The 27,991-nt window shown below is 35.3% G+C and overlaps 4 protein-coding genes across 10 annotated transcripts in view; 1 reads left to right on the top strand and 3 right to left on the bottom strand.

The window, feature by feature from the left end:
• Positions 1-77: 77 nt before the first annotated feature.
• Positions 78-7,608, bottom strand: LOC109856509. Of its 2 annotated transcripts, none has more exons than XM_020431857.1 (3): positions 7,138-7,608; positions 3,516-3,719; positions 78-2,979 (listed from the first exon to the last, which is right to left on the bottom strand). In XM_020431857.1, the coding sequence occupies exons 1-3, from the start codon at positions 7,211-7,213 to the stop codon at positions 2,636-2,638; spliced, it is 624 nt and encodes a 207-aa protein (XP_020287446.1). In that variant the 5' UTR covers positions 7,214-7,608; the 3' UTR covers positions 78-2,635. The 2 variants fall into 2 exon arrangements, with proteins under 2 accessions (XP_020287446.1, XP_020287447.1); XM_020431858.1 differs by lacking the exon at positions 7,138-7,608 and adding an exon at positions 4,021-4,061.
• A 5,497-nt stretch (positions 7,609-13,105) lies between these two features.
• LOC109856508 (hemK methyltransferase family member 1) lies at positions 13,106-16,189 on the bottom strand. Of its 5 annotated transcripts, none has more exons than XM_020431856.1 (6): positions 15,634-16,029; positions 15,199-15,376; positions 14,871-14,959; positions 14,589-14,802; positions 14,247-14,500; positions 13,106-14,157 (listed from the first exon to the last, which is right to left on the bottom strand). In XM_020431856.1, exons 2-6 carry the CDS (start codon positions 15,295-15,297, stop codon positions 13,914-13,916), a joined length of 900 nt encoding a protein of 299 aa, XP_020287445.1. In that variant the 5' UTR covers positions 15,298-15,376; positions 15,634-16,029; the 3' UTR covers positions 13,106-13,913. The 5 variants fall into 5 exon arrangements, with proteins under 5 accessions (XP_020287445.1, XP_020287442.1, XP_020287444.1 ...); XM_020431853.1 differs by adding an exon at positions 16,116-16,189 and having other exon boundaries at positions 13,108-14,157; positions 15,199-15,784; XM_020431855.1 differs by adding an exon at positions 16,085-16,142 and having other exon boundaries at positions 13,108-14,157; positions 15,199-15,784.
• A 345-nt stretch (positions 16,190-16,534) lies between these two features.
• On the top strand, positions 16,535-20,710 carry LOC109856507 (T-complex protein 1 subunit epsilon). Its single transcript, XM_020431850.1, has 7 exons — positions 16,535-16,835; positions 17,578-18,002; positions 18,082-18,274; positions 18,370-18,639; positions 18,997-19,182; positions 19,467-19,785; positions 19,871-20,710. The coding sequence occupies exons 1-7, from the start codon at positions 16,728-16,730 to the stop codon at positions 20,002-20,004; spliced, it is 1,635 nt and encodes a 544-aa protein (XP_020287439.1). The 5' UTR covers positions 16,535-16,727; the 3' UTR covers positions 20,005-20,710.
• Positions 20,711-20,749: 39 nt separating this feature from the next.
• LOC109856506 (unconventional myosin-Va) overlaps positions 20,750-27,991 on the bottom strand; it is a 21,017-nt gene continuing 13,775 nt past the window's right edge. Inside the window, exons 4-14 of one of the 2 annotated variants that reach the window (XM_020431848.1) lie at positions 27,198-27,755; positions 26,751-27,050; positions 26,391-26,496; positions 25,606-25,792; positions 24,869-25,067; positions 24,682-24,775; positions 24,514-24,552; positions 23,688-23,849; positions 22,873-23,545; positions 22,427-22,709; positions 20,750-22,298 (exon numbers count right to left, since the gene is read on the bottom strand). In XM_020431848.1, coding sequence (XP_020287437.1) covers positions 22,179-22,298; positions 22,427-22,709; positions 22,873-23,545; positions 23,688-23,849; positions 24,514-24,552; positions 24,682-24,775; positions 24,869-25,067; positions 25,606-25,792; positions 26,391-26,496; positions 26,751-27,050; positions 27,198-27,755 — 2,721 coding nt within the window. In that variant the 3' untranslated portion in view covers positions 20,750-22,178. The remainder of the gene's footprint in view (positions 22,299-22,426; positions 22,710-22,872; positions 23,546-23,687; positions 23,850-24,513; positions 24,553-24,681; positions 24,776-24,868; positions 25,068-25,605; positions 25,793-26,390; positions 26,497-26,750; positions 27,051-27,197; positions 27,756-27,991) is intronic. The other variant, XM_020431849.1, reaches the window with a different exon arrangement.

The raw sequence follows: 27,991 nt of genomic DNA, 5'->3' as shown, positions 1-27,991 counted from the left end.
AACTTATACAACGTATAATATTATATATTACATATAGATGATATAATATAATATTATATATTATAATTTTTATAATTAAATATATAATTATAAAAATCACAGTAAGATGTTTCGTGAAAACTAAAATAGAGTCTTACAAAAAGTTGAATATTGCCGGTTACGTAGCGCGAATGATGTACATACATTTTCAAATGTGGTTAAAAAAAAAGATATTAACGTATAAAGTTGATTGATGTAAAGAATTTTTAATTTTTACATGAAGAAAGAAAGAGAAAAAATATATATAAAAGTAAATATATAAATATATATAAAAATAAGTATCAATAACGCCATTTCGTGAGTCTTATAGATAATGAGTCAGTCGCAATATAGACAGTGATTGTAAATGCCTTTATGAGAAGTTTACATGAGAAATTATAACTTTTTATTGTTAAAAAATTATCGAGGCATTATTGATACAACTTCGTATATAAAGGCATTTACTTACAGTACATTTTCAATAATTGCGAATCGTAAATACAGTCAAGTATAATTATAACAGTATAACAATAATTATAACAATATGAAAAATTGTCGAATTATTCGCCTTACAAAAATAACATACCGTGAAAAATAAGATTGCTATATAATCTATTTTCTATATTGTTTCTTATTTACTTACGCAATATCTAGATATGATTATTTATTTTATTACGCAAGTCATAGTATTTATAATGTTTTTTTTTACAATTATAACTAACGTTAATCTAAATATAGATACAAGACAACTATTTATTCAGATTTCGCTTAAAGCGAGAAACTTTTTAACGCGTAGTCTATTACAAAATATTGGTTTCGTTTGTAACATATTCTCTTAAAGAAATTTTATTTTTATATTCTAATCATACGTATAATAATTATTATATCTTTACTAATAATTGACTTCGTATTGAACATTACATTACTTCCATTCTGTTTTATATACTATGAATATTTAGAATAACTGTCCCAACAATGAATTACGTTTATCTCAAATTTGTTTTATTACACAAAAAATCATAAAATTTAACGTAACTGAAACAAATTAAAAACTGTATTTTACTGTTTAAGAGTATATTTTATAACTGAGTAAATTTTTAAGGACAAGATTTATTATTGAAACAGTTATATCTATTCTGTCTGCATGTCGCACGTTTTTATTTGAAAGACTAACTTGGAAGATATATATGTATTGCCATAAATATTGCATATAGTAGAATTTTCTGTTTATACTCTGATAACGAAGCTCTTTCTACGAACACAAGGCATAACACAAACACGTAACACGCTTAGCGTTTACATTTATCGTATTATGTTTCAAGTATAAAAGTCACTCTTTATAAATTTAAAATTTCTTTAATTTCAAGTTCTTTTATTATTACAAATGTACAATAAAATCTCACTTAACATAACAGAGTTTCAATTGCGCGCGTCTCACATTAACATTTGGTATAAAAAGTATTATATAAAAAGTGCTGTTTATTTTTTGTTATTAATATGGAAGTGTCAGACACAGTTTTACATATTCCAAATAATCAAGTACTGTACAAAAGATACAACTTCACAGAAAAAATTATATGATTTGATCAAATTTTTTTTTCTATTTGATTTTTTTTCCACTCGAGGATTTGTTATTAAACAAAACTTAATATCTTACAATTGTTTCGCATGAATTATTATATTTACAGCGCTTTTGCGCGTGGTTATATTTGTTAAAGTCATATGTGTCAAGAGCATATTCTGACGAAAAAAAAAAACAAAATCGCGCAGAAACTTTGTCGTAATTGCAAAGAGTAATAATATTTAATTCGTGCGCGATTGATTGCTCGCGATTCGTTTATTCGCATCAAGAGCCACGATTGTTTATCCTCTCTGCTCTTATCGTGAATATTGTCTCGCGAAACGAGTATACCCGCTCGTATTATTATCTCAAATTATATTTTCACGGCCTTGTTCTCAGAAAGACGTCTTCTTCTCGTGTGGTACAGTCGATTTATAATCTACACTGTAATCGTCCCTAATTGACACAGAGTCGGTAAGCGATTGGAGCCAATCGCATGTGGCGTGGAAATTCTCATGGTTCTCATCTATATCACGTGTAAGTTCTCACAATTTGCTTATAATGGTATATACGTACTAACGCAACTCGTTACTAATAATAATAACAGTAATAATAATAATAAACGACTCGTCGACGATACTGTCTCAAAAAAAATTTAACACGAAGAACTCGATAGACTTACAATTAGCTCTGGAAGCAAATATCTTAATTAGTGCATTTAATAAAAATCTTCTCGACGAACATACTTCTTTATGTATTCTATCTGATCTTAACATCTGAATCTCGATTGTTCCATCTCGAGTGGCAGTGATTGACTGAATCGTTTATTTCACTTATTTGTTAGAGTACGATATCAATAGTCGGAGGGGCCAATGTTATACTTGACATTGCGTGAGGTTTCAACTACTTCTCGTAAGACTTCTTCCGGCAGTTCATCACGCAAACATTATTTTGCACGCGCGATTGTCGATCGCTGGTTTGATTCGCCTTGATCCTTGGCGAGAGACCGAGTTTCTTGTTTTTTTATTATTATTTTTTTTTATTTTTCTTGTTTTTCTACGCCGGCGCGCCCTGCGCAACCGGTCTGTGAATCGGCACCGAGATCACGTACACATCTACTTTCTCGCCCGACGTCTTGTCCACGATTTGGCCGTAATTGACGGAATCGTAAGAAGGCGGTGCAAATAAGTGATAAGGTGGCGGCGGGGTTTCCGCGACTCCGGGCGTTCTCACCGTACCTTCGGCACGCTGTGCGTAAGGTACTGTCAGGGATCGGCCGTTTCGCCGACAACACCACTCGGAACAGCTGACAATCAGGAAGAACGCCACCAAAGCGCCGAACGAGCCGATATACCAGACTATCGACCATGGATCTAACGGATGATTGTGCTCACTCTTGACTACAAGAAAATGACAATTTGCTTTTAGTGAAAAGTAATGATTTCTTTTTTTTTTTGTAATATAAAAATTCACTCTCATCGAGATTTAATGAATTAACGCTGTATCATAAAAACAGTTAGAAAATGTGGGTCAAGGAACGTACACTTGCACAAATTTAAACTTATTTAAACTTTAAATCATATTTAAAGTTGTAATACATTTTGAATTTTTCATTTTTATTTTTGAATTTTTGATGCACAATGACAGCACATATAAATATTCAATAAAATATCGAAGAGAGTTTTGTTTGATACAAAAAACCTCACAGTACACACATCAAAAAACAAACACATTCATAAAGAGAACATATCGAAAATATGTATACACATCGGAAAAATATTGTTATGTCATCAAATGATGCGTGAATAGAATTTTGAATTCACGAATGATAACAGAAAATACGCGAACGATGACACAGATATATGATGTTGTTGCGTTGTGAGTCTATTTTACACTTGATCGCGTGATATGCAAAAAAATAATTGACGTTTCTTACTGGTTTCTCTCGTGTCTTTTTCATTCTCTGAACTTTCGTCCATCTCGTCTTCTTCGTTATAGCTGATTACGTAGACTGTTTCTTCGTTGTCATCGGACTTCAAGTTACTCAATTGTGAATGATGATCGCCGTTTGCATTCTGGATCACTTTATTGCTCTCCATTCGCCTCTCAGTACCGATGCTGTAACTCGATACCGCAAGAGCTACGATAAATTGTAATCTATTAATTAGCCGTCATTACAGCAATATGTATTGCATGAAATTAATCATTGTAATTATGTATAAAATTATATATATATATATATATATAATGTATGTATCTTTATGTCATTTATATTTCGCGTGTGTATGCACTTGTGAAGCGATGTAATAACGAATGAAAATTCTTCGCGAGTCTTATACGTGATATAAATACTTAAAAGGCAAGATGTGCTTGATAATGGAATTTTGAATTCTATCAGTTTGTTTGCGAGTTAACAGTACGACGTTTACAATGTGCCTTACGCATCGCATGCGCATACGACAAGTGGTATCATTAGCATCGTATGATATTATGCGACAGGCGTCAGGTTTACGTAACGTCTTTCTTGGGCGCGATCAAGTCACGTTCCAACGATCGGTCCGAATGTATTTGAGCACACAGTGCTATATTCGAAATGTTAAATTTTTCGACCGCGACCAATAACCGATGAAACTCACAAGGTTGCGCACTTGCGCAGTACAACGGTATAATATTCCGGATATACACACACACACACGTACACATAGATATATACACACGTGGTTATATTATGTGCGCTTATTCATGTATGGCAATCATATGTATACACACGTAATATATATAAAACATAATAAATTAATTCAATAATAAAATACTTGCAACATTGCTTGGAAAAAGAAAGCGATAGATCGGCATTGTAACGGAACGATTTTTGATCGTCGTGATAAAAATTATTATTTCCAAGCCCAAAAGCGGAATCTTCCGCATTTCTTTCGTGAAATTAAACGTGGTGTGAACGATCTCCCGATACGGTAAATCAATCTAAAGAGTCAACTAAAGATACGTTATTATCGCCGTGTCTTTTTTTTTTTGTGTATAACTGTCTTTGATGTGAGGATTGTGTTATCATATTATTTGGTATTTGTTCATAATTAGAGATGATTGTTTCGATTAATTTAAATTTGTATGCGCTTATTAAAAATAAAGATTTATCAACTGAAAGTAATCGGTGATAAAGCAGTGAAACAAGTTGCAATTAGCGCTACTATTGAGTAAGATAATTGAATTATTTTGTTTTCTAAAAAAATATTTAAAGAATGCCGCGAATGTCTTTTAAAAAAACTTTACTGTAATCTACGTATGCGTGTGTATGTGCGTGCGCGCAAGATTATAACATTAAAAAATAGAGTATAAAATTAAAAAAAAAATGTTTATCTGCCAAAATGCGTCTATTTAAATTTGCAAAAAATTTTTCTCTCTCTCTTTCTCTTTCTCTCTTGATCAGACCAAAAGTTGATCTAGCAATATTTCAAAGTCAAGTATAAGATCGTGACATCCGAGCGGCGCATAAGCAAATATGAAGCTGCATCAAAATACAGCTTTAAATAATATGATAATTATAATCAAATTAAAAAAGAATAAAAAGAGAGAGAGATGATCTTAGCTTTGGAATTAGCACTAATTGCATAATGCTGAAATAATAAAAATATTTGGTCACAATTTGAACGAGAAAAATTATACGCAAAAAAGTTTTGTTTGAGAAACAATCTATTTTTTATCTATAACAATAAATAATAATTTATCAGTTTATTTTCTATATTTAACAATAAATAATAATCTACAGGCACACATATGTTAATTTTAAATCGCTCGATAACTTCAGGATGAACTTTGTCTTGGGAAGGAAGCAGCGAGAACATTTGAATTTTCACGTCTGTTTCAACATGGGAAGGTTTCATCAGGCATAATTATATGCTAAGAACGTGCAAAATCTATTCGGAACTACAGATACAACGGTTCTGCTCGCTCTCGTACATAATTCTATATTTAGCAAGCGTTCATGTGTCTTATATATCCGTTACCTGACATTGGAGTGTTTGAGGTATCGAAAACGCTACTTCATTGATATTTGTTCAAATGGTATTGGATTATTACAATGTTGTCTTGTCGATAAAGCTAAACGGGATCTTGTAGCTTCTCGACATACTTCGTTTCAAATTAAATTTTTTCTTGTTTTTACGAAGAAAGATTTGTTTTCCGAGTCACAAACGTGCTCACAACTTTGTAGAAGATAATGAATTTTTTACTTTGCGTAACAGGATTTTTTAATTACATTGGATGTGAAAAATATACACGGGGCGGAGTCAAGCTCTGTCTGTGTACAGTATATATCTTCGATATATACTGTATAATTATTGATTATTTGAAGTGTTTTTTGTGTAAACAAGAAAACACAGACAAATAAGTTATTAGACGATATCAGTGAGTGATCGATACTGGTACAATTGTTTTGGAAATAAAATGAGAGTTTGTCTCGTCTCGGAGAACAAATTATTAAATGTGAATTGTCGTTAAACGCGCGAAAGCGCTCGCAATTAAATCTGTCAATTCACACAGTATGTAAAAATCCACGCGACAATGCAATGCAATCTCTGATTTAATTATACGAGCGCCGCGCGTGTTCTTTCGAAAACACCAAGAATCATTAATTGACATTTATATTATATTGGTATTTCTTGTGGGAAAAAAATTGCGCACGAAAATCAAAACGTTGATTCACGGAAGAATGACACGTAGAGCACTTTCGTTTATACAGCGATTCATTAAATCGTCATTTCTAATAGGAGGTCGCCTTAATATATATAAAGATAGTTTGAAAAGTCGAGATTTGACGTCAGATAGACTTAAATTAATATTAGAATTAAATTGAAAAGAGATAAAAAAAAAAAAGACAAAAAGAAAGATGAGACAGAGAAAGAGAGAGAGAGAGAGGAAGAACAAGAGGAAGTAAAATCTCCGAAATCTTATAACGTATCGATTACACCTTGCTTTGAATAAAATAATATTGTCTATATTCGGAACTGTGTGAAAATCGATCGAAACATGGTTCAACTTAGACACCTCTTTAAGCGTGCTGATAAAACCTTTCTGTGTTTTACTATTTTCTTTCTTATCTCTTAGATGTTTTGACACATGCAATACACACGACACATACACATTGACACAAAATATACTATGAGATCATTTCTTCTCGTAGTTCGCAACGTAACACACACCATAATTCAAACGTAATCTACGAACGTAATCTCGAAACGGAAATAACAGCAAACGTGTGATTTGAAATAATTTAAGCAAGTTCCATTTTCAGGTCTTCTGAGATGTATTCCGTCGTGATCAATACACTTCATCGGATCATGTCTTATCGCCGCTTTATTGAAAGTGATCTGTGTCATCAATTGTTTGAAACTGTTTACGTACGTAGAAAATTTTATAGAAACGAAAAACAGAGAGAATTGTGAGACACGTTATCAGTTTTTTTTTTTTAAATTCTCTGTTGTATGTTACGTGAAGAAACTCGCTACATTCGTTGAAGTATAAAGTACCAAAGCGGAAACTCCTACCTGGCATCGGCTCGACGAGAAAGGCTTCGTTCTTCGTCACAAAGAACGAAGCGAAAACAAAGACGAATACGATCATCCCGGATCGAAATGAACACTGAATACCGATCTATTCTGTCCGATCAGCTTGCTAAACTGTCTCGCCGACGCGTGCACTAACGCACGACGTTCACGTGGCGCGGACGCGGTTTCCACACATAAGTGCAACTAGGAGGAAGACGATGTTTTTCTCGCGCGCCGTACACGTGACAAATTAATCGAAAAGAAGAGACCGTCTTTCTCTTCGTCGAGCGAACACGTTGCGCTCTCGTCCTTGTTCGAGACAAGACTCTCTCGCGTTGCGCGCACGAACGAGACTCTCGGCTTCACCGACTTCTCCGACCGGTTAGCCAGCAGTGAACTGCTCGTGTTCCTGCCTGGGGGTATCGTATACATAAAGTCGCCAGATAAGCCACGACTGACACCCCCCCACAGACGCGCTTCGTCGCGGGACGGCCCATTTCTGCTCGTTCTCTACTCCAGTGCGCGATTTTGCTGAAGAACTTGAAATTCAGGCCTCTCAACGTGACGTGCACAACCTGGTCCTCTCGTTCGTGGTTTCGCTTCTTCTTCCTCCTCTCTCCTCTCTCCTCCCTTCTTTCATCCAGGAACAATAAATGTCATGACACTTGCCCTCGTGACCGTGTGTAATTCTTTTAACGTTATGACACTACGCTCGTTATGACTTTCCCTATCATTAATTATAATAATAGTTAATTATGTTCTCTTTAAAATGAGCGATTAGGATAATTGTGTCTATAAATATTGTATAGAGCTTAATTAGAAATTAATGGCACACGGTTAATTTATGTCTGCAACCAAATCTCGTATTGCTAAATGACGACCAATAATTGACACAGTTTGTTCAATTCAAACTGAGAGAGAGAGAGCGAAGTTTTCGTCGATGCGTATACATACTACGCGTCGCGTCGTGTTCGGTAAAAACTCAAAAGAAAGGAAGGACAGTTTTACTCGGCTCTTTCATCATCGCGGTACAATGTGATTACAACATTCTTTTGCGTTTAACTTCAATGGGAAACTTCGCGCGCGTTCAGAACAAAGATATTACTTAATGAGTATTAAAAAAAAAAAGATAAATTTCTACAGCAGAGTCATTGATCGGCACAGATATCGCATATCTTGCCAGGAGAAGATGCGCATTTTCGCTTCAGTAAAGATGCATAACACACATATACATATACATAGTATGTACACACGTGAGAAACTGTATATAGTTTTCTTGATAAGATTCGGCCCGTGTTTCGTGCTCATATGCAACGTTCGAGAGGTAATGATTAATGTGAATCATATGATGTTCCTATCGATAAGGAACTCATCCAGTCACGATGATGCAAAGAAGTAATATCTGAGGAAACGATGAACAAAAAAAATATAATAAGACAGACTTGTAAGGAAAATCGTTGCGTCATATTTCCTTGTAAGGAATTTCCACACCAATTTTCTAAGTAACATCATAGCGCGTTAGACGCTACGCAAATCCGTGACGGTGAAGTTTGTGAGATTTTGATGCGCGCGCGCGCGCGACTGAATATTTTTACCATTATTGAAAGCCGATAATTCTCTCGCCAGCAACCATCCAATGGACCTGACAATTTTGTAACTTTCTAAAAACCAATGCGATCATTAATATACGTGACGTTCTTCCGCGTTTGTTATCTATCCACATGATAAGGTATTGCAAACAATTGTTCCTATTGCGACGTCCTTACAGTCGGAATAAATGTGCCACATGTTTGTATATCGGATACAATCTTATCTTATATTTTTCGGACTTTGTTGAGGTTACTGTCCTATATGCGAAGAACGAGACAGATGCAATAAGAATAAGTATACAGAACAATAACTTGCAAAATTATTAAATTATTTTTGAGGAAGAGAAGATGTACGAGACAATTTTTGAAATATGTATATGTTTATTTATACATATTATATATATATATATACATACATAAAAGAACCAGAAAGTCTGAAAATTATTTGTGACACTTTTCATACTTTGTATGTGACATACACGATTTGACAAAGAAGTTCTATATTTAGCAAACGACAAGTTAAATGAAAATAAATCACAATTCAAATCAGTCGTATCAATTGTAATTTTATTAATACTTTTTATAAGAGTTAAGGACACTTCAATTAGTCATTTGCAATTTTCGTCAAGTGTCAGATTTATATCCGAAAGATAATAATTTTTTTCTTTTGATAAACAAAAAAAACCAGATATTAAGTCATCAAACGAAATAACTCGACTTTGCGGTTGTGTAACTTGCGGAACTTTGATCTTTGACGAAGAAGAGTCATCATTTAAATTTTCGCTTTTCTACCGCGTGTCTCGCGTTCATCCGCCCGCAAATCCAAATGTCACCACACGCCGGCACAAATCACTGCTACTAAATTAGCATAATCTCCTCGTCTGCTTGTACATGCTAGTTGCGCTCGCGGGCGCTAATTCCTAGTCAAGTATTTCTATTACAAGTAAAGCCATGCGGAATTTAACATTTCGCACATCTTCTCGCGTACCCGAGAGAGAAGACCATTAATCTCGCCGCGCAAGTCGTTGTACACCGTATGAACGTACCGTATGTACGTTGTATAAATGTTATGAACAATGTGCTCGTATGTAATACACCAATACTGTATTTGTGGAATTTACAATAACACACGTGCGTCAAACAAAACAAATTATTTATGCGACTCCATGTGCATCCGATATCTTCGGTTTATGGCGTGAGCAGCACAACTTGTTGCTATTCCTGACGGACGACTAATGGATTGACGCGTATTTGCTTGTACGTATAAAATAAATACAGCATGAAGCATCGCTAAGATTGATTTTTTCCTAACAAGTCGTATAATTAATTCGTTACAAACAAATACAAATCCCGCGTTACGCATTTACGTTGCGCGTTGAGCCAAATAAATAAGAGCTAGAAAATAATAAAACAAAATATTTCTTATATATATATATGCGAAATAATGAGAAATATTTTTTGCATCTTTAAAATAGATACCTCTCGAAATGATTATCGAAAAATGTCTGACAATGAGCGATCGTGCGAGGAAAAAAAAAGAAAGATTTTTGAGATTACTTTTGAAAACCTTAATTTTTTTTTTTTTTTACAAGAGACTGAGATTTACAAAAAATACGGAAAGTTATACGGAATCGTATAACGGCTTGTGATCGACGTTTTCGCTCTGGCGATTTCTTTTTTTCTCCTTTCCTTTCATAATTCTTCACGCGGGGCATTACGCGAGTGTCACGCGTCGAGGCTAACTTATGTGATACTTGACACAGAGCTACTGGCGGTAACAAGCCACCTGGAACGAGACTAACGAGCATCTCACATTTCGTATGATGTATTCCCGCGGTGTTAACGCAAGTGAATGATGCGTCCACGACGGTACGATGACTCATCAGAATTTTTCATTGCGTATTACACGGTATATAGATAATTTCAGGTATAGAAAATTTCAGAAATTTCTCGATGTGACAGAGCGCCGCTATTAAAGCTCATCAGATGTAATTCGTATCGTCCGAAGAAAATTGTATTGACGTATGCAACGAGTAGTGATTGCGTATCAGCGGATTAATGTTACACACGTAAATGTGCGCGTTACGTAACGATTCATCGGCAAACAAAACGTGTACGCGAACAATTCTGTTAATTTGTTCTTATCCATACGTTTTATTTCCTGTTTTGCTAGTTTACGAACGCACACATGAGGATAAATAAAGAAGTTATGCACGTACGCGAAGTGTATTATAATACAAATGATGTTTTTAACTTGTGCATTATTAGAATATTACCGTCGTTTCGACGGTGTTTTTCTTCTTTTTGGGAAAATGACGCAAATATGTTCGAGGATCGAGACACACGAGGTTTGGATTATAACGATCTCGCGGTACTTGATCTTCTCGAATGCGCTTGGACGATTTGTGGAGGAAAGTTTATGTGCGGGAGCTTTGTATCACGGAGCTTCTTGTCACGTTTACATTTCGTGGTTTCCTTGTCGCGTCTCGACTTACGCTCGTCGGATCGCGCGCGCGTTTCTCAGTTCTCCGCATCCACTATTATCTTATGCTAATCCGAACACACTCGACATTTTCGCATTACGCAATCTAAATCTTGCGCGATGTATCGTGTATACTTTGTTGTCAATTTCCGACCGCCGAACATATCTTGTCGAACGATCACCACGCCACGTTGTCGCGACATATCGCACGTAAGAGATTTAAAAGATTTTCATATATATATATATATATATATATTATATCACGAGATTTTTTATCTTTTTATAGAGAGAAATATATTCTATAATATAATACATATATCTCTCACGCTTCAATTATCGGCACTATCGGCAGTATCGTTCGATCACGTCGATATCGCAATATTTGCGGTATAACATCTCACGTATCGTTCAATTGTTTCTGTCTCAACGGTGAAACACCGCGAGCGCGGTTTATACGCGCGATAAAGTATACTTATATACGCTGTTTTCCGTTTTGCGTGATCGTTAGGTGATGTTTATGAAATCAGCGTCTATCGTTGAGGTCGCGCATCGAGGACTATCTCGCCGTTAATTGCGAGGACATTAACATATATCGGCAGACGTTACGCGCCTCTTTTGGAATTCAGTTTTATTCGACTGCAATTTTATTTTATTTTTTTTTCTGTATCATATATTCCTGTGCATTATTTATCGGAAATTCTTATTAATTCCTTGTAGAAAAAAAATACTTAAGCTGTGCATCGGACATTAATTTACGATATTATATAATAGAGAATAATATTTATAGTCTGTACACAATGCAATTACAAAATTCGTTATCGGGTTTTGCGCGCAACTAAGAAAATCGATGACAAACGTGTGTGCAATCTGTGCGCGCGATTAACGTAACAAGAAAACAAAAATACTTATCAAAATTTTTATTCACTGATACGTAGAAATATCATAGAAAATAGAACGTTATTTATAATTCTGTGACTCAGCAGGACAAATAGATAGCTGAAGCGACGAAGAGAGGAAAGAAGTCTTCTAGTTGAAAAAGTGTCGATATTCTTTAAGTATTTGAAATGTCACTTTCCTTTATATTTTTAGCATCCAAGATACGATAAGTAGTAATGCAAACAGGAACCGGTTAATCCGGAAACTTCAAGCTGAACGATGCGCGATAAGACCTCTGATATCACACAACGATCATTCTTTTTCCGTATATACTTTTTGACATACGCTATTGTAAGATCTTTGCGATGTCAACATCGTTACGTCGCCACGATCGAAACTAAGTAATATGTATCTGTGTATAAATGTATATACATATGTATATATGTTATATATATATAACATATATACACACATGCATATATGCACACATGTCTATAACAGAGAAATTTTTTTATACGTTGTTAATATATAAACAACATTAAACCTTGATATGTTTACTCTGCACACGACTTCTTACTTCATCAGATATTTTACGCGCACTGTAATTATTTTTACTGGTGAACGTGCAAGTCGAAACGTATCGTACGACGTAAAAGTGTGTCCTTGCGGTATTCCGTAGAGTTGTATGCTTTTTGCTGGAAGAGGAGAGAACATATCGGTCCGATCACGCGCTACAAAAACGCATCAAATTCATTTGATATTCATTTGCAGAAAGTAAGAAATCGATAACCGAGATATTTTTTTTTATTGCAGAGATCTTTTTCTTCTTTTTCCATTAAAGTTGTAGGAGAAGAAAACATGATATTATAGACGCGTAGTATAAAGTTACTTTTCTGTAATTTCTTTCTAAGAGATTATTAGTCGAGATTTCACATACAAATAGCTATGTGTGTCATTTTATTTTATATCTATAAATATGTACATCTTCCCACACATCTAATATAAAATAATATTTTAAATATAAGTCTCTGCAAATGTAAGTTTAGATGTCTTACAAATTTGCATGTCTAACAAAGAAAGTCCGAACATATATTCGAGTGTTCTTGTTATTCTGCAGTTTTTCCAGTTATTGTTCGATGTTACAGTCGAACAAAACTGCTGTCGTTAATTTTCCTGTGTTTGATCGATATTAATAAAGATTTAAATAAATAAATAAACTATTTATTTATTTATACAGCAGAAAATGAACAAAAGAGTGAGTTTCAGTTGCGAGCCAAATTTCTCTCCTCCTTGTATAAAAGAAATATATAAATGTTAAGGTTTTTCTAGAGTAGGTAGTTAAGGTATAGCTTCAAAGCGATGTGAGAGACATAAAAATAAACAAATATCTTTCTAAAAGTTTTATGAAAATATCACTTATATCGTGAGTTTTATTAACATACACGCGTTGACAAAATTTATAAATGTTTACTTTTTTATCTATAAAAACATTACAGTATTCATACGGAACAATTTCTAATAGAAAAAACGTCTAAAAGAAAACTTTTAACTCTTAATAACTTGCTTAGCGAAGCAGACCGACGCTGTTTTTCTGTTCAATTCTTTCTTTTATGTGCGTCAAATGAGTATATTTAAGGATTGAGGAATTCTGAATAATTACCGAAAGAACTTTGTTCAGGAAAATGTGAAGAATTTGTGACACGCATAAAAAAAAAGATCATATATGATTATTTATATATCCAGTTAAACAAATTGCTAAGAAATTGTAAGCAGATTAGTTACAATTTCAAGAATACGCAATAAAACTGGGGTCATTTGTATATCATTTTTCACGGAAGTTTTACTACTTCTACAAAACGATCGTTATTGCAAAAATCTTTGTACGTGTGTTCATGACATAGTTTCAAATCAGAATATTTAGTTGTAAAAAATTGTATATACTCCGGATGAGCAGGATCAACTTCCAGGAAAAGAGATCCACCAGGTTTTAACACCTTAGCTGTATATTTTAAAAGCGGTTTAATCACTTTCAATCCATCGTCACCGCCATCCAATGCTCTGAGATCTTCGTAACTAAGTAATAAATAAAAAATAAGCTTTTTACTTAAAGCTCTCTCTATATGAAACAAATACGTAAAGTTTGTAATTATATTTCTTATTACATTTTTATCTCAGTCTGCAATGTCGGTATTATTTTCGTTGATACATATGGCGGATTACTGACCACAAAATCAAATTGCTTTGAATTTATATCTATATCATTATTGCCGTTTAACATACTTAAAACTTCAATAGTTGCATCTGGTTTCAAAACTGCATGCATTACCGTAATTTGATCTGTCAGATCTAGTTTATTTCGATTTGTTATTGTCAAGTTGCAGGCATGCAGATTCATGTCAATTGCTGTGCATTTTACCTAAAAATAGTAGTATGCATTACTTTTTGTTACCTCTGCAAGTTTTAATAAAAACCAACTAAATAAAAATATAACATCTCATGTGTACTTTTTTACTAGCGTGAGTTAGGGCTAAAGAAATAGCGCCTGATCCACAACCAATTTCTAATATTTCGTAACTATTGGCTTGCAATGCATTTAGTCTTTTCAACACAAAATCTACTAGTATTTCAGTCTCTGGGCGAGGAATGAAAATCGGTGGTACAAGTTTTAAAGTAATGTCCCGAAAATCCCATTCACCTATAATATATTGAATTGGCATCCTGTAAAGACTTGATGTTCATAAATAAACTAAAAGAATTTCTCAACGCGAATTGAGCATGTCTCTTACCTCAATAACCGACATTCACATAAAGATATCAGCTTTTCTTTCTGGCCCTCATTAAGACGATTATTTCTTACATTTACAATATCTGATATCTGCAAACAAGAAGAAAAATTTATAACATTTCTTCTGTTTCATTTCGAAGAACTGTCAACAGAGTTCTACTAAGAGTAGACAGATTTTTTTATTTTGATATAATCTGATATAATGTGTATAGTCATAAAATTCATATGTATACAATGTACATGTTTACTATTACTGGAATCCAAATAACTCGAAATAATAAATCATCTCAATAATTTGTTATAAATAAAAATGATCTCAAAGTTAATACCTTCTTAACTCCTATAATATGTGCCATTATAAATTCTATCGACTCTACCGGCTCCGATATGCCCTCGTTTTTAAATCGGTTACTCCACTGATCAATCATGTCACCTATCGTGCATTCATGAGCGTTCGAAGTAAACAGGCGTCTTACAGAATGCCTCAAGATAACATTGTTGATACCACTATTCGGTAAACATTGTAAACAATTAAATAAAATCGGAATTCCGCGGATATTATGTATCTTTAAGGAGTTTCGACACCACATGACAAATACAATATATTTTATTAATTAAACTCTCAAGAAATACAAATTTAGCTTGTTATTAATACTGCTATCATCAAGTGCAGAAATTCTATTGGACATTATTCTTAATTCAAAAACTCTTCGAATGCTGAAAAACCTTCTCCCAAGGCAGCGATAACGTAACTTTTTTCTTACAAAATCGTGAAAAGTAAAACGTTTCACGTTAACTCGTGATCACGTAACTCGATAAAGCTTGTAAGACAGTTCACGAAAACTTCTGGTTTGGTTTTGGTGCGCTTGTGGCTCTTGGACTGAGAAATCGGTTAGTTCATACGCCAGTCTGTGTCTGAATGTAGATATAAAGAATGTTAGCAAAAATATATGCTAAGAAATCGAAAAATTATGTTGTCGATTGAAGAAGACCGAGACTCGATACTTCCGCGACGACGGTTACTCAGGCCTTGTTTATGCGGGCAATAACCGGTAACTTATGCCGGAACTAGTAAAGTTCAACTATAGGATTTAAATGCTTCTGTTTCTACGCATTCGGCAATTTCGTATAACCAGAAGTATTGAAATCCTATAGTTGAACTTTACCAGTTCTGGCATAAGTTAACAGTTATTGCACGCGTAAATAAGGCCTCACTGTTCACCACACAATCATGGAAACTTCTTACTGGTTACTGGTGCCCTTATGGCTCAGTGGACCCTTACGGAAACTTCTTTGCTATCAAACCAGAGAGAAGCCTGAGAGCGGCCAGGTCCATAAAGCCCGTTCTACATTGATCGTAAGCGCAAACGCAAGGAACAGATCTCGTAGAATTGACCAATCACGCTGATCAATTGGCTGATTTGATCAATACGATTGGTCAATTCTACCAGACCTGTTCCTTGCGTTTGCGCTTGAGATCAATGTAGAACAGGCTTAAGAGAATTGTAATCACTTTTCCGCCCCGTAAACTAGCGCATGTCCACGGGTGGTGCACATTGGAACTACGTGGACATGCGCTAGTCTCTTATGGGTTTGGCCGCTCTTAGTCTTCTCTCTGCCCATAGACATCTTTTTCCGGTTGCTTTTATGCGCACACATGCGCAGATCGGCGTGTGAGAACCGTGTAGCGTTTCCTTCCGGTTTGTTAGAATTAGAGCCATTTCGATGCTGAACGAACTGGATTTCACTCATGACCGTTTAAACTTGACGATTGACCAGTGAAAGAATTTTCGTCGAAAGAGAAAATTATTTCGTAGACAGCGAAAGTTTGTTCCGAATCGTACGTTTTTTTTTCAATATGACGGCAATACCCGGGACTGTAGCTTTCGACGAGTTTGGTCGGCCTTTTATCATCATCAGAAATCAGGAGAAGCAGCAACGCCTCACCGGTCAGGACGCGATCAAGGTAAGCACGTTGAAAGATCTCGATTTGCATCGCCTATTGTGTCTTGAATAGGGAATACGTAACTTTCCTCTGACGGATGCTATTTGTCTCGTACGTATCTTGGATGATTTGCGGTTTTTATATGATGGGCCACGTGAGAGTAATAATGGCGACGTTTCGAGCGTGGCGACGATTGTAATAGTTCAGGTTAAATTTATATATAGAAAGATTTTCTCCCAGGCTTGTGTGTGGGCGACATTATTGGAGCCCGTACACGAAATAAATACAAAAAAAAAACAAGATTTTTCTGTCAATAAAAAATGTTTCTGTCAAGAAAAACGGTATTACCGGAAAGAATGTCTTATTTCTCGAAATTTCTCGGCTTTTGACTCGAATATACTTTGTATCACTGCATTCATATTTGTGTGTGGTTTTCATATTTTTTTCGGAAATATCTTTAAAGAATTTGCTATTCTTTTTTGTGTTCATATAAGGCAATAATTCAGCAAAATTATAGAAGACAGAAAAATTAGTACATATTAATGAGTCATGTACATCTCTATGGATTTCTAGTTTAGTGTAAATTTGACAAACTGGCAAAGCCGACGTAGTTAAAATAAATTATTTATTAAATAAGAAAATTATGTAGTTAAATGGAAATAAATTTTTTTAATATAATCACAAAGAGAGTACAATAACAAAATTATATATAATTTTTTTTTTTCAAGTTAAAATGTTTTCTATATAAGAATTATTCTTGCAGTCACATATTTTGGCAGCAAGACATGTGGCCAACATTCTTAGAACATCTCTGGGACCAAAGGGATTGGATAAGTTAATGGTTAGCTCTGATGGAGATGTTACCGTAACTAATGACGGCGCTACAATCTTGAAGAATATGGATGTGGATCATGAAATTGCTAAGCTGATGGTCCAGTTGTCAAAATCTCAGGATGATGAAATTGGTGATGGTACTACCGGAGTAGTTGTGTTAGCCGGTGCACTTTTAGAACAAGCCGAACAGTTGTTAGACAAAGGAATTCATCCAATTAGAATAGCTGATGGTTTTGAACTAGCAGCCAAGTGTGCCACAGAACATTTAAAAACGATAACAGATGACTTTGCTGGAACTCCAGAAAATTTGGAACCTTACATTGATATCGCTATGACTTCGCTTGGCTCAAAAATGTAACAAGGCAGTTTTATCGCTTTTATAAATATTAATCACGATTTGATTTTATTTATGTACGTTCAATTTATTTTACAGCATTAACAAGCATCACAGACAAATGGCAGAAATTGCTGTGAAGGCAGTACTTGCAGTTATGGATTCTGAAACTCGTGATGTTAATTTTGAACTAATCAAAATAGAAGGAAAAGTCGGTGGTCGATTGGAAGATACTATCTTGGTGCATGGAGTTGTAATCGACAAAAATTTTAGCCATCCCCAAATGCCGAAGGTCAAATTAACAAAACTACTTTAAACTAAATTTTTACTTTACAATGTTAAATTAATATCTGAGTAATTAATATTATGTTTAATATTACACAACAGAGGTTAGAGGACGCTAAACTGGCCATTCTGACGTGTCCGTTTGAGCCACCAAAACCTAAAACAAAATACAAGTTAGACGTTACATCGGTCGATGACTACAAAGCTTTACGAGATTATGAACGCGAAAAGTTTACGGAAATGGTGAAACTTGTCAAGGATGCAGGTACAACTTTGGCTATTTGTCAATGGGGATTCGATGACGAAGCCAACCACCTTCTGTTGCAGAACAATTTGCCTGCAGTGAGATGGGTTGGTGGTCCAGAAATCGAAGTAAGTGTTGTCTTTATAAATATAGTTCAATTTTGAATTTTATTTTAATTATGTTAAGATTATACAATTGTTAATTTTTTCCAATGATGACAAAAAGCGCTTTGAGGAGGTGCGTGAATTCGGAAAACTAGTTTTTCAATTTTGTCTGTACTAATCTTTCCTCACAAGTTAATGTTACATTAACTTGTGAAGAAAATAGAGGTACTTTCAAAAGTGTCTAATCAGTGATCTGATTCCCGCTGTGGCTCCAGTGATCCAAAGATTATGAGATCTGAGGAATTTGTGATTGTTTCTCTTATTATGGATTTAGCATTTTATTTTTTCGGTACGCATGAAGGAATTTAATTTCTTTTTCAGCTAATCGCTATTGCGACCGGTGGACGTATTGTACCTCGTTTCGAAGAACTGACGCCAGAAAAGCTCGGCCATGCTGGTGTCGTTAGAGAACTAGCATTTGGTACAACAAAAGATCGAATGTTAGTTATCGAAGACTGCAAAAACTCCCGTGCCGTAACGATCTTCATCCGTGGTGGCAACAAAATGGTATGAAAAAAGAAGAAAAAAAAAAGATATTTAATAAAACTCGTTTCTACGCAAGGGGAATTTCAATTGTACTCGTCTCGTACATAATTGATCAGACACCTTGCAATAGTAACGTATCGCACTACTATAAGAACTGTTGAAGTTTTCTCGTTAATTGATTTCAATTTTTTGTGTGATGCAACATTTATTTATTTATTTATTTATTTTATTGCGTTATTTAAATATTAACTTCTAAAAACAAAATTTACAGTTTATAATAAAATGTGCGCGTATACTGTTTGCAGATAATCGAAGAGGCAAAGCGGTCGATACACGACGCATTGTGTACCGTGCGAAATGTTGTCAAAGACAAGAAGATTTTGTACGGTGGAGGCGCGGCGGAAATATCTTGCGCGCTGGCGTGCGCGGCACAAGCCGATAAAATCAGCACCCTAGAACAGTATGCCTTCCGTGCTTTTGCCGAAGCCCTGGAAAGCGTTCCCATGGCGCTCGCGGAGAATTCCGGTCTTTCTCCGGTCGATACCATAGCAGAAATTAAAGCGCGTCAATTAGCCGAAAAGAATCCCGCTCTCGGTATCGATTGCTTAAATCGAGGCACCGCAAGTACGTATCAATTACGTATACATAGGTTTGTAAATTATCTTGCGTATTTATGTGGAAATTCATTACGAAAATTTGGTGTTTGCAGATATGAAGAAACAGAACGTCATTGAAACGCTGACGAGTAAGACGCAACAAATTTTGTTGGCCACGCAGCTAGTTAAGATGATTCTGAAAATTGATGATATACGGTCACCTGGTAACGACTTTGGTGATGCTTAAAAAAAAAATCGAAAATATTATTAAGTCTAAATATTCTCGTCTATATTGTTAATATTAAATCTTATTTAATATTTTAATTAGTACTCATTTATTGCTTTTTATTGCGTTTGCATTTGTAATAAATAACATTCTAATGTTCTTATTTGAGCTACGTTATTCACTGTCTGAAGATCTATATAGTTCAAGCGACATATATTGATTGAGATTCATTTGTTTTCCGCTACTTACACAACCACCCGTATATATAATTTCATACAGAAATATTGTTTTGCGCTTTGGCATGGCACTGGCTTTTTTTCGTTTTCAAATTTGTTTATTCTTAAAAGGATTTTTACAGGAAGCACTTACCATTCTCCATATGGTTTTAGATTTGAGATAAACAAAGACAATCTTCGCGTTGATGAACGTAACGGAAAGATATTAGCAGAGACTTTCTACGTTCGTCGCGTATTTCTTTGTTTTTTTTTCTCTAAGTTTGCACAACACATTCTTATGTTTAAAGTTTTTGTTGTATTTTTCTATGTCATTTCAAATAAATAAATTAGGAAATGAGAATAACGAAAACGATAGATGTGCCGGTGCTTCAAAACGCAAAAAAGCGTCGACTCCGATTTAAATCTTTTTATACAATAGAAAGGTATTACTAACGTATATTACTTTTTATCTTTGTACCAGAGAGTGATGATATGAAATCATGTTTAATTGACATCTGGTTTCTCAAGTGTTTTTTTTTTTTTTTTTTTTCCCCTATCTTTCGCGTACTTCTGTTCTTCTTTTACATTTTTATAGCTTATAAAGTGCACTTATGTCATTGCAATGATTATTATATGGTCTTTAATGAAGAGATGAAGAAATGATGATGAAAGACTGCTTCTCTCGCGTAAAAGCGTTAGAAATGAGAATAAGAACTGTCATCAACAGCTTTTATTTTTTCACTGTAGGAACAAATAAATATGTCACATCGAGTCAAGGTATAATTGTGTGTAAATATATTCTATATGTAACAGTTTTCGGGGAAGGAGAAGGATTCTTTCTTTTTCTCTTACTCTCTCTTCAGACGCCGTTTTTTTTGTGGAATGTGTTTGTAATGCGCAAAATTAATGGCAGACCGAAATGAAAAAATTATATATATATCGTTACGATCTACTCGTAAAATGGCACAAAAAAATACACAATCGCATACACACGTACATATATAAATTAGAGTGTACAATACTATATACTCCTGGTTTCTCTTTCGGTTGCGCTCATTTTGGTTTTTTTTTTTTGTTTTTGTTTTTTTCGTTCTCTTCTTTCGGCCCGTATAATATCGGACTCGCTATTTATAGACACAAATCTTCTTCCGCGTATCACAAAATATACAATTCTATTCCAAACGTAACGTATATCTCTCTTATCTCACCGTGCGATTTCTTTTTACATTACATTACTTACATCTTCAACAACTTTTCAACATTATTCACATACGTACGAAGTTCTTACACAAGGAGAATCTATTGTGTGCCATTATTAGCGCGAAAATAATTCAAAATTATTTCTTGCAACATTGTTACATCACGTGAAATAAAAAAACAATTAAAAAATGGATTATGTGGAAAAATATCGATTTATCCTTCAAAAAATCCATTCAAAATGAACAAAAATCACTCTAAATGGTACAATTATTCCGAATAATGATTTCCCGTGTTTGTTTCTTTCTCAATATTTGATTAAGAGTTGATTAATAAAATATCGTAAAAAACAAAAAAAAACAACATGAGATCCTTGTAGGAACTTTGTACATGCCTCCCTTACCTTTCAACAACATGCAACGCTATACAGTAACAATAACGAAATATATCGCTCTCTTCCTCTTACTTACCGAGACTCGATTATCTATCTACATAAACAGAATTGACTTGAAATGCGAGCGCGACGACGGAATGACGACGTATCGTAAGATCTGCAAATTACCCGAGTAAAAAAGAAACATATAAATCGTGATACCGATGGAGGAGCCGTCCTCGATACGCCTACGTAGCCGAATTATACATTTATATCGCTACGGCTAACTTTCGTACGAACAAATGGGGCTAAGCGACTTTCGGTTATTCGCGAATAAACGTTTCTCAACTAAAGGCGGATATAGTAGAATGGGAATCTTTACCGGGATCGTATGCGTGTGTGTGCTTGCATTACACTCTCTTGAGCATGGGTAAGTGAAGCACCTCAGGTACCTCGATGTCTTCTAGTCGAATGTCCGACGGATTGAATGGGAATCTTACGGGATAGGAATACTTTACATCCATTAACAGCTGAAAATAAGAAAACATTCAAATTGTTCAATATGGCGTTCTACGTATTTCGTTTTTTTCTTCGAATTTCTCTCAATAATTGGGCACAAACAATTTATTTTGATTGTTCGTAAAAAAAAAACACTTACTTGTTCGTTGTTCTCGCCGCGTTCCTTCAATTTCTCTTGTACTTTCTTAATAAACGATACAGGAACTCGGGTCTCGTAATCATCGGCAGGTGTGTACAGATTCAAGATTTTTACTATTTGATTGGCCGTCAACTTGTTGCACATTTCGCAAACGGAATTAACATCCTCGTCTGTTTTACGCGCTTGCAGAAGTTGCGACGCCTGTATGATGGGCTGGAGTGCTTCCGACGCAGCTTCCAATCGCCTGTCTCTACTCCATTGCTCTAAATGACTCATATTGTACCTAGAACAAAACAAACGGAGAGTAAATCATTGTGAAAAATACATAAAAATATTTCGCATAATTAAACGTAAAGTTTATCAATTTTTTTAATTTACATATATTTATCATATCAACTAAGTAGAAGCAATATCGTAACTCAAAGTCTCGATTTCTTCGATCTTACCTTATTTGCATACCCTTCGTCCATCTGCAAAGCTCGTTCCTCAGCAATAAGTTATTCAGAGCGCTGGCGCACATGAAGTAAAACAGTTGTTTGAACAGTTGCATCACGACCTCGGGATCCACCCCGTGAAACTGTAAGGTCTTGTGAACTAATGTCAGCTCGTCGAGAAGTTTGTCCAGTTTCTGTTGCGTAGAATCGGGTTCGCCGCCTACGGAAGACGATCTGGGTCGTCCAGTCTTATCAATCGGAACTGGTATCGCTTCGTGTTCCAACAAAGCAGGCACCGTGAGCGCCTGAATTCTCTCTTTGAGATTCGTCACGAGATTGTTGAAGATCCAGAGCGCCATGTTGCTTAGCACGACGCGATACTCGCCCAGATCGAAGTTTCTCAAACATTGCTCGTTCTGTCTAGGCGTGTTCTCGATCTGGAACGGCTTGTCACCGGAATATTGCTTCAGATTATGCAACAGCCGCAAGGTGTTGCTGAGCCAGAGTACTCTATAGTCGAAGTCGTCGCGTTTCTTCAGCACGCGTTTAACTGCGCTCAGGTAGTCGGTTAACAACAACCGCACCTTGTCGTCGTCGTTGATGTAGTCGGTGTGTCTGATGCACATGAAGAGAATGTAGGCGGGCAAGCCCGGCAATAACGTCACTGAGATTCGGGGTTTCAGTTCTAAAAAGAATATTATAGATACAGTTAATTATAGTAAGTTAATTAGTAAAGTTGTTACTTATATGTATATATATATATATATATATTTTTTTTTTTTTTATCAAACTCTTGAGAGTACCGAAAAATCGTTACCGAGACTTACCAATAACTAAATGACGGATAATCACGTTGATATCCTCTTTTCTGAATTCGAACATTCCCTCGTATTCCCTTTCTTTCTTACGAATAGCAGGCATGTTACTGTTTTCTCCGTGAGTACTGGACACGACGGTGGTTTCATTCGAGTGTTCCACCGTGTTAGGCACTGCAAATTATGACATTCAGAATTAATGCGATGTCTTTGTAAATTTTGGAAAAACGTCTCGTCGAATTGTGCCATGTGCTTGACACAAGCGATGGTGAGTTATGGTCTCTGGTGGTTACTATCCGAACAACTATTCGAGAAGTCTGTGATATTTTCTAGTTTATTAATAATTGACTTTTTTATCCTCTCGAAAATAATCATAAAAAAAATAATTAATATTATCTAAGTAAAAGTTTAAAAGGCTTATATGCAATAGAATAACAAAAGAGCAAATTGTAAAGTGTTATCGATCATTATTTATTAAATTTGACCTCATAAAAATATTCAAATTGTCATTATTTATGACAAAACGCGATAATAACCTGTTAACGAAACTTTTCAAATCTGCAAGATCTTCTTTAACGATTTACAATCAAATCTAATCGATGTAAATCAACAAAGTCAAAAACTAAAAACCAAAAGGTTGTTTTCGTAAACACATAAAATCAAAAACATGTTTCGAATCGAATCAACAGTTTATGTAACTATATATTATATGTGTTTAATTTTTGTAAATTTTAGTTTTATTGAGAAAAAACTTGTTTCTTTGAATGCAAACTTTTCGAATAGTTTAACAGGAAAAATGCGATGATTGATGATGCGCCTGTCACGACCACACACTCACCGGCGCTTCTTAACACATACGGACGCTCCTCTCCTTCGACTTTGAAAGCGTTGCGGAATAAAGTAATTTATAATACGTGGCGTGAGTAATTTTACTTAACGACAGTACGTCGTCAATTATTTTTTTCTTATTTTTTTTTTTCAATAAGATACAGGTATTTATACTTACAACCAGCATCCTTCAGTCGTTTCGCCAGAATTCTGCATTGCTTTTTGTAGCGTCTGCATTCTTCCGCTATTTTATCGTATCTCTCTTGTAGATCCTTAAATGTATAAAATACAGTAGAGATATAAATCTTGTTAAAAACACGTACTCAGCAGTGTAATCGATATTAAAAATTTATACCGTCACGTACCAAATTTTCAGACGTTAGTCTGGCAACTTCGTGCTGCATGTAAAGTTCCGTCTGCGTCTGCGGCGACTTGCTCAAATTGATAGAGAGCAGCTTCTGCTGTCTCTCTATTTCTTCCTGCAACCTGTCTATCTCGTTTCGCCATTCGTCTCTCTGCGATCGCCAACTCTTTTCTTTCGCCTGCAGCTCGTCTTCCAGTTGTCTTCAAAATGGAAAATATTCAAATGTTTTTAATTTTTGATAAATATATTACGAGGAAATTTCTTGAATTGTTCAATCTCAAATAAATCGATTAAGTGTGATAAGCATGACGTCATGCCTGATTTACTAATACCGTTATGAAATGAGAAACACCAGAGTTCGAGAGATAATGACCAGAGCAAAGAAATATTGTCGGGAAGATTGCGAAAAATTTAGCATGATCTCGTAGCGCTGGTAATAAAAAATTTTGCTAATATCAATGAGTTGAATTAATAAACACTCGATGCTTCAAGACGTTCATGATAAATTGTGACAAATTAAAGAATTTCTTTGTTTGATTGAACAGTTCAACGAACGAGCTTAAACGAATTGCACGTGGATCTGCTCAACTCACTCTCCACTCGATGCCTTTTGGTTTGTCTTAAGTTTACTGAAAATCGAAGTGCATGCACAAACGACAAAAGACTGTTGTTAGACACGATACTTAAAAAATTTGGTAGTCAACAGGATCTCGTTGAAAGCGTTTTATCTCACGTTACCTGTTAATCTTCTTCTGCGCTTCAAAGGCGAGTACCAGCTCGCCGTCCTCGTTTATGATATCCACGTCGCGACCGTAATTGGCGCCTAAACTCTTCATTCTACGTGTATGATCGGCCAGGACGCTGTGCAACTGAATACACTCTTCTCTTCTCCTTTCCAGTTCCTCTTGCAGCGCCTCGAATTGCACTACAATATGTCACAGTATATGTATTAAATTTCTTATTTGTGTATTATTACGTTACTCCAAACTTATTAGCTCGCATACAAAAAAAATAAAAGCGTTCCATTGCGTTAAGCGCGTACAAGATCAAGAAAACTACTTAAATATACAATATTTCAACAAATTATAGCTTGGGTTTGTGTTGATGACATGAAACTTACACTGTTTACATGTGCTTGAAGCGCGTCTTTAGCGATTACGGAAAAGGTGGGGGATAGATTATCGATAATATTGACGATAAGCAGTGTAGGAAACCGGTATGAGTTTAGACGATGAAATAAATCGAAAGAAATAACAGTTTTCATAAATGCTGACACGATAAGTTAATGCTAAAGCTGATGTTTGCCATCAAAAGAGACAGCGGATAAAGACAGAAAAGATAGCAGTAGGATAAAAAGTAGAAAGCACACAGTTTATAGATAGAGGTAGAGCGTTTATCTATATATGTTATGCTTTTCAAACTTCAATTACAAAAATAATATTAACACAAAATAATATCAACATGTAACGCTTTTTAATAAATGTAATGCAGAAAAAAATCAATGAAAGATAATAATAAATTACTCATGAGATTTTGTTGCGCTGACGACGGGCTGGACGATGATACGGTCTTCCTCAGAGAGTTCAAGTTTTTCTTAAGTTGTGCATTTTCCATTTCCAGTTCCTGAAGCTGCAAAACCATTTGTTTTGCTTCGTCATTAATCCAGTGGTGATAACGATAAGATAACCAGAGATAAGCAAAATAAAATCTATGTATTATACAATAATTCTAATAACAACGACGAAGTTCGCACGCGAGGTGGAAATCGCGATAAGACAACAAAAGTCAATATAGAACAAAAGACGTTAAACACAACAATAAAAACCTTCCATAAAAAGATACATTTGTAATGTACTATTTTTTTAAATGTAGTTTTTATATACCCTGAACGAATCCTGCGTTCTGGTAGACTCCTCGTTACTATCGCGTTCCATGTCCTCGACCATTCTGATCAGTCTGCCTTTCTCTTTCTCGACGTCCTTCAGCTTTTGTTGCAGTTTTAGAACCAAACCAATGTCCACAGGTGCATGCGCAGGTCCGTTCAATTCCGATGGCGACTTGTTGGATTGAACTTCACCGTCCGGTGGGCTATCCGATCGTTGTTGATTCCAATCGATAGTTTCCACTCGCGAATAAGGCGTCGACGAAGATGCCGTGGACCTTACGGAACCGTAGCCAAAATCCTAGAGAAAGGAAGAAATTAGAGAAGTAAGAAGAAAACAAATAAAATCACACAAGTTTAATTTTGTGTTGTTTAATTAAAATAAAAAACTTTTTTTTTTTTTTGAGATTATTTTCAAAATTATTATCCTATATGGATATTGACTTACGATGTTCTGATCGTCCTGCGGAAGATCTGTGGACGTGACATGATCGTTGTTGCTCGAAGCGTTGCTCAACGAGCGCGAGTGTCCAAGCAATCCTTGTGCCGCCAGTTTTTGTTCCAGTATCTCCGCATGTTGTTCCAGATCGTGATATTCCTTGAGCAGTCGTTGATACGCTCCACGATCCTGATCCTGTTCCATTCGGATCAGATCTTTTTCTTGCTCGAGTCGATACTTCAGATTCTCCTCGGCACCACGTTGGTTGCTCTTCAGTTTCTCGGTCGCTATCAAGAGTTCCTTTCGTAATCTCTCGTTTTCTTCTCGCAGCAGTTTGTTTTCTTGGTCCTTCTTTAGAGCGATTTTCTCTTTGTCGTGTAATATGTCCATTTTCTCGTCAGTCTCCTTTTGCAGATACTCCTGCATCTTTTTCAGCTCCTTCTCTTTCTCCAGCACCACTCCATTCAATTTCTTATTCTCAATGTCAACGGACTTCAAAACGTCCAGTTTGCACTTCAAGTCAACCATTTCGTTCTGTACATTCTTCAAGTGTTGATTTTCTTTTGTCTGAAAAAAAAAACAAATTTACGATGCCTTTGAGATACAATGTTCTTCTTACGTGTCGTTGAAAGAATATATCAATTTTTGACTATACCCAGCAAACAATTTCTGTTTTTGACAATTTCGGCGCAGACCTTGGTAACAGAAATTGTTTGCAGAAATGCTACAATACGGAAACACCGCCAAAATTGTTAGCACACAGAAAGAAAAAACGCAACAACTCTGTTGACAAATACATGAGA

The sequence above is a fragment of the Pseudomyrmex gracilis genome, unplaced genomic scaffold (genome assembly GCF_002006095.1).
Source record: "Pseudomyrmex gracilis isolate BER0280 unplaced genomic scaffold, ASM200609v1 scaffold_120, whole genome shotgun sequence".
Classification (NCBI taxonomy): Eukaryota; Metazoa; Arthropoda; class Insecta; order Hymenoptera; family Formicidae; genus Pseudomyrmex; species Pseudomyrmex gracilis.
This window is presented reverse-complemented; position numbering and strand designations above follow the sequence as displayed.

Excerpts from the sequence above, each read along its gene's own strand:
- LOC109856509 (XM_020431857.1), bottom strand. The coding sequence starts at position 7,213 with ATGATCGTATTCGTCTTTGTTTTCGCTTCGTTCTTTGTGACGAAGAAC. Across the intron at positions 3,720-7,137 it reads TCTCGTCGAGCCGATGCCAG|CTCTTGCGGTATCGAGTTAC; the intron begins GTAGGAGTTTCC and ends AATTTATCGTAG. Across the intron at positions 2,980-3,515 it reads AAAAGACACGAGAGAAACCA|TCAAGAGTGAGCACAATCAT; the intron begins GTAAGAAACGTC and ends ATTTTCTTGTAG.
- LOC109856508 (XM_020431853.1), bottom strand. The coding sequence starts at position 15,459 with ATGTGGTGTCGAAACTCCTTAAAGATACATAATATCCGCGGAATTCCG. Across the intron at positions 14,960-15,198 it reads ATATTATAGGAGTTAAGAAG|ATATCAGATATTGTAAATGT; the intron begins GTATTAACTTTG and ends TCTTGTTTGCAG. Across the intron at positions 14,501-14,588 it reads TAACTCACGCTAGTAAAAAA|GTAAAATGCACAGCAATTGA; the intron begins GTACACATGAGA and ends TACTATTTTTAG.
- LOC109856507 (XM_020431850.1), top strand. The coding sequence starts at position 16,728 with ATGACGGCAATACCCGGGACTGTAGCTTTCGACGAGTTTGGTCGGCCT. Across the intron at positions 16,836-17,577 it reads CCGGTCAGGACGCGATCAAG|TCACATATTTTGGCAGCAAG; the intron begins GTAAGCACGTTG and ends TTATTCTTGCAG. Across the intron at positions 19,786-19,870 it reads CTTAAATCGAGGCACCGCAA|ATATGAAGAAACAGAACGTC; the intron begins GTACGTATCAAT and ends TGGTGTTTGCAG.